Source organism: Vicugna pacos, chromosome 14 (assembly GCF_048564905.1).
Source record: "Vicugna pacos chromosome 14, VicPac4, whole genome shotgun sequence".
Taxonomy (NCBI): domain Eukaryota; kingdom Metazoa; phylum Chordata; class Mammalia; order Artiodactyla; family Camelidae; genus Vicugna; species Vicugna pacos.
The window spans coordinates 71,941,541-71,948,983 of record NC_133000.1 but is presented as its reverse complement, the minus strand read 5'-3'; the positions used below and the strand labels follow the sequence as shown (position 1 = coordinate 71,948,983).

General features: G+C 56.3%; 1 protein-coding gene across 1 annotated transcript in view; it reads right to left on the bottom strand.

Moving 5' to 3' along the window:
* Positions 1 to 4,015: 4,015 nt before the first annotated feature.
* COL4A2 (collagen type IV alpha 2 chain) overlaps positions 4,016 to 7,443 on the bottom strand; it is a 161,328-nt gene continuing 157,900 nt past the window's right edge. The window contains exon 48 of the mRNA XM_072976533.1: positions 4,016 to 5,057. Coding sequence (XP_072832634.1) covers positions 4,800 to 5,057 — 258 coding nt within the window. The 3' untranslated portion in view covers positions 4,016 to 4,799. The remainder of the gene's footprint in view (positions 5,058 to 7,443) is intronic.

The window sequence follows — 7,443 nt, the reverse complement described above, 5'->3', positions numbered from 1 at the left end:
AGACGCCTGGGAGGTCCGGGAGCTGGCTTCTGAAGGCCGTGGCTGGAGTATGAAATCATTCCTGCGTCCGAGCTTGAAGGCAGGGCTGCCAAACCCCACACCCCTTCCTCCCGGTCAGTCTTTGACTCTCTTGCTGGGCCGCTCCCAGCGCCCGCAGGCCGTGCCCCTGAGTGGCCGAGGGCCCCGGGGCACGGCTGGGGGTGGGGGGGCACCGTCCCCATCAGCAGTGCCTGAGCTCGGCCCCTGCACTGCTGCCCCGAGAGCAGGTTCCCTCTGGGCTCTGACCTGAGGGCACCTCGGCACCCGCCTCGGCCCGGTGTCTGAGCCTGCTGGGGCGCTCCCGGCTGGGACTTCTCGTGGGCCCAGTTCCCAACCAGGGGCCAGGTCTGCTCTGGGGAGGCCTCAGAGCATGAGCCAGTGGCTGGAGGAGGAGAGGGTCTCTCTGCTGGACGTGGCTTTGAGCTGGACCTCGGACATTCCTTCTTTCTCTTTGTACAAATGCGGCTGCTCCGGGGCTGGGAGGTGAAGGACAGCCCCGGGTTCTCCCGCTGGGCCTGGTCGTGGACTTTGGCTGAGTGTCCTCAGGCAGAGGCAGGCCTCCTCAACAGCAGCAACCGGTCGGCATTTCCTGGTGCCCTCGAGGCGTCCTGCGTGGGAAGTCTTGGGGGGTGCGTGTGTTGTAATCTGGGTACTGGAAGCCATGGTTCCCCCCTTTCACAGGCCACTAGGCTGGTGTCTTAAAAGAACTACGTTGCGTCTATGGAAATGGCTGCAGTTTTACGGCTACTTTATTCCATCGAGTGAGCCACGGCCTCCGAGTCTGCCTATGCCCCAGCGGCCCTTTGCTCCTGAACTTGGCCATGGAGTCAGTCATGCACTAGACAAGGGCCCCAGGAGTCAGCGTGCAGGCGCGAGGGGATCAGGGGCCCCCCCGGGGATGCCTCAATCCCCCCCATCTAATCACTGTGAGCCGCTCCCAGATCCTGGGCATCGAGGTGGCGGGATGATGTGTGTAAAGGGCCTCGTGCCGCTGGCCCACGCGACTCCGTCCACTGCAGCTCTCTGGGGAGTCAACTCGTGCTTGGAGGGAGCGGAGCGGCTGGGACAGGATGCAGGCTGATCACCTGGTTGTGTAACTTCATCTGTGTTGACTCACCCTTTTGGTGGAGCACCCTTAGTTGTGAAATGGAGCAATGCTGCTCAGAGAGGTGGCAGGCGGGGGAGGCCCCGGGGAAGCCCTGAGACAGCTCCTGCTACAGGGAGGGTGTTGACTGTCCTCAGGGTGTCACCGTCAGATAGCTCGACGGGGGGGAAACGGCCAGAAAGCCATGCTTCCTGTTCTTTTCAGTAATGTCAAAAACAGAGTTGGTTTCACCTTAGAACAGCTCACCTTTGTGAGCTTTGATTTTAGGCCTTTTTTTTAGGGGTTGTGATTGATGTTTGACTGAGAAGTACAGGAACTGGAAAAGGTGCTTTCTCTTCCCAGGGTTGTGTGTGTGTTATTGCATGCACATGTGACATGTGTGCACGTGTGATGTGTGCGCAAGTGTGACATGTGCATTGTGACACATGTGCGCACGTGACTGCATGCATGTGACATGTATGTGCAATGTGTGCACAAGTGACGTGTGTGATGTGTGTGTGCCCGTGGCTGCACTAGCACACGTGCCTTTAGTGGATATCCAACAGCAGTTGGAGCTGAGGCCGGGCACAGGTGGGGCCCAAAAGCCTCCCCTCTGGGACTCGGCAGCCTCAGCCGTGGTAACCAGGCCACCCAGGAGTCACTGGATGCCTGTGAGGGCCATCCTTCCTTGACGTGGTGCCAGAGGGTGGTCCTTCTCCAGGGACTCAGGTCGCGGCTCTGCTGGTGCAAGTCCTCTCGCTGTGGAAGGGTGGTGACGTGGCTGGGCACCCGGCAGGTTTTGAGTCCAGTGGGATGAGAGCAGGTGAGTGGCCCCAGCTCATCGTCACCCTTTCCATCCATGTTCAGAGTTTATTTTCAGAAGAGCACTGCCTTATCACCTGTAGGGTGTACTTTGGGTGGCTCCCTCCACTGGGCAGCCTTAAATCCCCCAGTGGTAAGGATTCCCAACGTCTTCCCCTGAGGCCGGGACACCAAACTCACATGATGCCGTGCCTGACGGCTCTCTTGGGGCCCCTCCACATGTAGGGATGGACTGAATTCTCATGACACCATGTGGGGAGCAAGGTCTTTGTTTCAGCCCCCAGGAGCCGGGCCAGCGGAGACCTGCCCCAGCAATCTCCAGACTTGCCCATCTCAGGCCGCCTGAAGGCTGGGGCAGCTCTCCGGGACTTGCCGAATCTTTCTTAGTGTCCCTCTGACTGGCCAGGATGCTTCCAGAGACATCTCCTCTGGTTTAACGTGAACCGTGGCATCGTCTGTGCGAGAGGTGCAGAAAGCCAGCTTACGAAGTCGCTGGGAGGCAGTGATTCTAACCTTAGGGACCCCCTTCCCTGGAAGGTGAGGGACAGCATTCACCGTTCAAGTCCACTTAGCTTTCGGGATGCTGGTTACTCTTGGTCCAGAGAAACTAGACCAGAAAAATCTCATCCAACATGCAAGGACTTGAGAAGGGCAGAGTTTGGATTTTCAAGGCTCAGAAGTTTTGCTGTTTGATTCCAGACTGGAAATCTTCACCTCCTAGAGCTGTCTGGGACCATGAGCTCCGCAGCACAGACAGATGTTGGGGTTATGGATTCTTTGTATTTGTTTGATATTTTATAGTCTACATTTTGGAATCCAATTGTGAATTGGGACCTTGATTTTGGACTTCTGAGTATTTTAGGTGTAAGCTCCAATACCTTTCAGTGCTTCACGCTGGGCCCCTGCCTCTGACCTGTGAACCACACAGAGGCATCCAAGCTAAACCACATGAAATCAGGTGTGTGGAATGTTTGAAAACTGTAAAGCACAGTAGAATTGAAAAAAATCATTCAGTTTAAAAAAAAGCTAAACCAAGTCGAGCAGGAATCTTCAGGACTGTGGTAAATGTCATGACGACCCCTGTGATTGTGGGGCTTGGGGCTGAGACGGAACAGCTGCCCTACGAGCTTCCTGTGCTGGGCAGCTTCACGCCCTGGCCTCAGCCTGCTGGCCCACCTTTTGCTGTAGCTGTTGCTATGGAAACCAGCTGGTACAGGTGTAGCCAACAGTATGTCACATCAGCTTCACCTGGTTCTCTGCTAACCTCCAGCTGGGGTGCTAGAAGCCTGCTCAGCCCTGGCACCCTGGACGTTCCAGGCAGCCTGACCACTGAGGGCAGGAGGCTGAAGTCCTGCCCTTCCCACGCCTCGGCGGGACCACCTGTGGCCTTTCTCCCGCAAGATTGAGCCCTGAATCCTCCACGGCAGTACCTCCTTAGTGAGGTGCCCTCTTCCCCGAGTCACACTGCCCAGGTCCCAGTCCACTGCCTGGAGTCACGTCCTCACATAACGCTCCCGTGCGGAGTCCTGTCTGGGGCAGCCACAGGGGGTGCAGGCCTGCAGGTGTGGATCTATTTCAAACATCATCAAGTAGAATACTTTGTTAACTGTAGAAACTGTTCTTAGGAGAAGTTTAACATGAGACCGAACTTTAAAGGGTAAAATTAATTATGTGAGTTGGGTTCCCAGGAGTCCTCCGGGTTTCAGAGAAACCAAAGCTGGAAGTGTGTCTTGGAGACCCTTGGGAACACCGAGATGTGACTCGGGATGCTATGTTGGGGCTGGTTGATGACTTTGGAGGTGCGTTTGTGAGGTGCCCTCCCCCCAGTTCCCCTGAGTGATGGCTGGGGTGCTTTCTGTAAACACTAGCACATGTGAACACAAACGCAAACTCAGGTGCCTGAGAAATGAGTGACAGTACCACAGGCTGGGTTCCGTCCGCTGAAACTGAACCAACAGCCGCGAGGCTCTGAGCTGGGCACGGGGCTCGCTTTGGGGCCCGGATGCCATGTTTTGGGTTCCCAGCAAATTCTGTGCTCTGTAGACTCGAGAAAATGAGGCAGGCAACAACTTGGGGTATAAAAATGTCCAAAACCAACTTTTATTGCGTGGTCGTTATGGAGGATGGAGCAGGCCTAGGAGTACAAGGCAGCGCAGAGCGGGGCGCAGGCTCCGGAGCAGCCGGGGGCGGCAGAGGCAGCGCCGCCGGCTGCGGCTGCGAGGTTTGCGCCCTCGCCTGGCGGGCGCACCCGCGGGAAGGGCTCTGCGCCCACGCGGGTCTTGCCGGGCCCCGTGGTCTGCAGGGACGCCGCGGGAAGCAGCGGATCTCAGTGGCTTTTACAGGAAGAGGCACCGTCGGCCTTCGCGAGGGCCCGGGGGTGCTCCGCGTCAAGGTGATCGGGAGAAGACGCTGTCGTCGGGTTGGCTTGAGACCCCTCCCAGGAGGCCCTCGTGTGGGAGCAGCGGGCGCGAGTTCGGGAGCCCTTGGGCTGCGTGGCTTTGTCTGTCTACACCACCCCATCAAGTGAGTTAAATAAGTGGGTTATCTGTGGCGGCTGAAAGGGCCGTGAATACACAGGTGCACAGTGGCAGGTTAGCTGCTTAGACCGCCGTGGGGGTGGGGGGCGTGAACGGCGTCACGCCGGGAGGGGGCGGGGCGGCCGGGGGCGTGGCCAGGGGCGTGGCGGGGCGGCGCCCGCGGACGGCGAGGCGCGGTTTGGTCTGAGGGCTGGTGCTCAATACCTTTGGTTACTTTTGTTTTGTTTTACAAAGGAAGGAAATGAAGGCAATGTTTGGGGCGGCACCTGAGGTAATAAGTTAAGAAGCACCAAGGCGGCCCGGCGGCCGGGCCGGGCTCACAGGTTCTTCATGCACACCTGGCAGCGGCTGACGTGCGTGCGCACCAGCCCCGCCTTGAGCGTGTCGGCGGCCGGCGCGCTCTGGAAGCTGCGCTCGGGGATGGTGCTGAGCCAGAAGCTGTACTTGTTGGCGTAGTAGTGGCAGGTCCCGCGGGCCCCGTTGCACTCGATGAAGGGCGTGGCGCGGAAGTCCTCCAGGCAGCTGCCCGGCGACACCAGCGACTGGCCGCCGCCCTCGTCGCCCGCGGCCGTGTGCTGCGGGGGGGGGGGGGAAGGCCAGCGCGTTAACGTCTTTTGTTAGAAGGAAAAACACGTTCGCCACGTGGGTCAGAGCCTGAGGCTGGAGGAAAACAGCACCAAAGACGGTGCCCCTCCTCCGCTCACGGTTACGGGGAGGCTGTGGCTGCTGTGATTAGCGTTACTTTCAGCACATTTTAAAATTGGCGTATAGCTGGTTGACAGTGTTGTGTGTGTTTCCGGTGTGCAGCACAGTGACCCAGTTATACATACATGTGTTCTTTCCAGATTCTTTTCCATGGCAGGTTACTACAAGATACTGAATAGAGTTCCCTGTGTTGCGCAGTAGGACCTTGTTTATCTGTTTTATATATGGTGATGTGTATCTGCTAATCCCAAACTCCTCATTTATCCCTCCCTCTCCTCTTTCCTCCTTGGTAAGCATGTTTGTTTTCTATGTGAGTCTCTTCCTGTTTTGAAAATAAGTTCGTTTGTGTCATTTATTTTTTATTAAAACATTTTTTTTTGGTTGGGGGAGGTAATTAGGTTTATTTATTGATTGATTTTAATGGAAGGACTGGGGCTGGAACCCAGGACCGTGTGGGTGCTAGGCACACGGTCTGCCACTGAGCTGCGCCCTCCCCTCTATTTGTGTCAGGTTTTAGATTCCACTTAGAAGTGACATCACATAGTATTTGTCTTTCTCTGTCTGACTTAACTTCACTTAGTATAATTACCACCATTTTTTATGAAAAACCCTACTTGCTGATTTTTCTACAGTGAATGTTTAACACTTGTGTAATGAGTTTAGCTTTGATCAGAAGGTTGTGCAATAAGCAGTAGGCCACCTGAGACGGCCCCACGGCCGCCGGCTGGAGGCCAGGCCGAGCGTCGGAGGGGGTATTCTTGGCCGCTTTCAAGTTCTCCTTTCTTTTCACTTCATAAACATGTTAGCTCTTACTACGGTGCGTGGTGGGGCGGCCTGGGTCTCAGCACTTATCTAGAGAAAGTGCCAGTTGGCCTGGTCAGGGGTAAGTGGGGTGTCAGGGCCTGTTACCCTAGAGCAGAAACAGCTCGGCCACCGCCAGCCAGAAGCAGAGGCGGCGCCCGCTATGGGGGTGGGCGGGCGCCCAGGCTGACCTTTCCTTCAGACGCACAGCAGAAAACAAAAACCCTCGAGTAGCTTTCTGCTCACAGAATGCAGGAGCCTTTCCCAGCAGAGCTCCTGGTGCCATAAACATGCAGGGAGAAGCAGGTGTGTCTACACGGGGTGTCTCGGGCTCACTTTGGTCTGACAGAGCTGAGGCCCTGCCGGTGCAAACACACACACGTGCACACCCATGCTCGCCCCACAGGCATGCTGTGCACACACGCACACATGTGCACACCCCACAGGCACGCTGTGCACACACCCCCCCTTTCCAGTGTGCTCTTCTCAGCGGACAAGCCTCTGGCTTTGGGACTCAAGCAGCTCATGTCTCTTAAGAGAGTCACCAGGACAGGAGGCCGGCCCTGAGAAGTGGTCCTGGACACTCACAGCCCATGGGAACCTCATCTGAATCGATAAGGAGAACGTCAACTACTGACTGGCTGGAGACACCAGATCAGCTCCGAGAGGGGTCCCTGGGGTGAGGGGAGCAGACCCCAGGGAGCAGTGGACCAAGGCACATCACATGCAGACAAGACGATGACCGTCCCACGTGGGCAGTGGCACATTACGGGGTAAGCCCGGCGCTCACTCTCCACTGGCCGAACCACCGGGCCTCCCTAGGCTCTCACAGTGAAGGTGTGGGCAGCCCATTGGTCCCACCCCTGGCTCTACAGTGGGGTCAGGGGACTGCGGGTTGTCACCTGCCTTGGGGGGAGGGTGCCAAGGTCCACGCTGACGGGGCTTGGAGGCAGTTACTGAGTTACTTATCCCTTCTCCTGTGACAGGATTTGAGATGCAGCTGCCAGTAAAAGCAGGGCTGTGGCTGACTTTAGATACAGTGTCGTCACTCCCTTCACGGGGGAGAAGCTCATTTTTATTTTTGAATTTGACTGGGGGCCCTAGACATAGGACGGACTGGAGCTTGCTCCTCTGGGACCCAGAGGCAGAGGAGGGTTGCACTGTTTACCCCCTCAAGTCGCCCGACATGCTTAGCTTCCTGAAAAGAAGAGGGCTGCCTGTCCCTGCCCGGAACTTACTATCTTGTTGCTTTGCTTTTTTGCAGCAGTGATACCTTAGTGATGGTCACCCAGCAACCCTTCTGGATCTTTTCCTTCCTTTCCTAGAACCCAGGTTTTTTTCCCTGTTGTTTTCACAAGATTCACAAACATTATTTTATATATACACACATATATAATGTTACTAGTATAACTTATGAAATAATTAATATGTTGGGCATCTAGTCAATATGTCAGG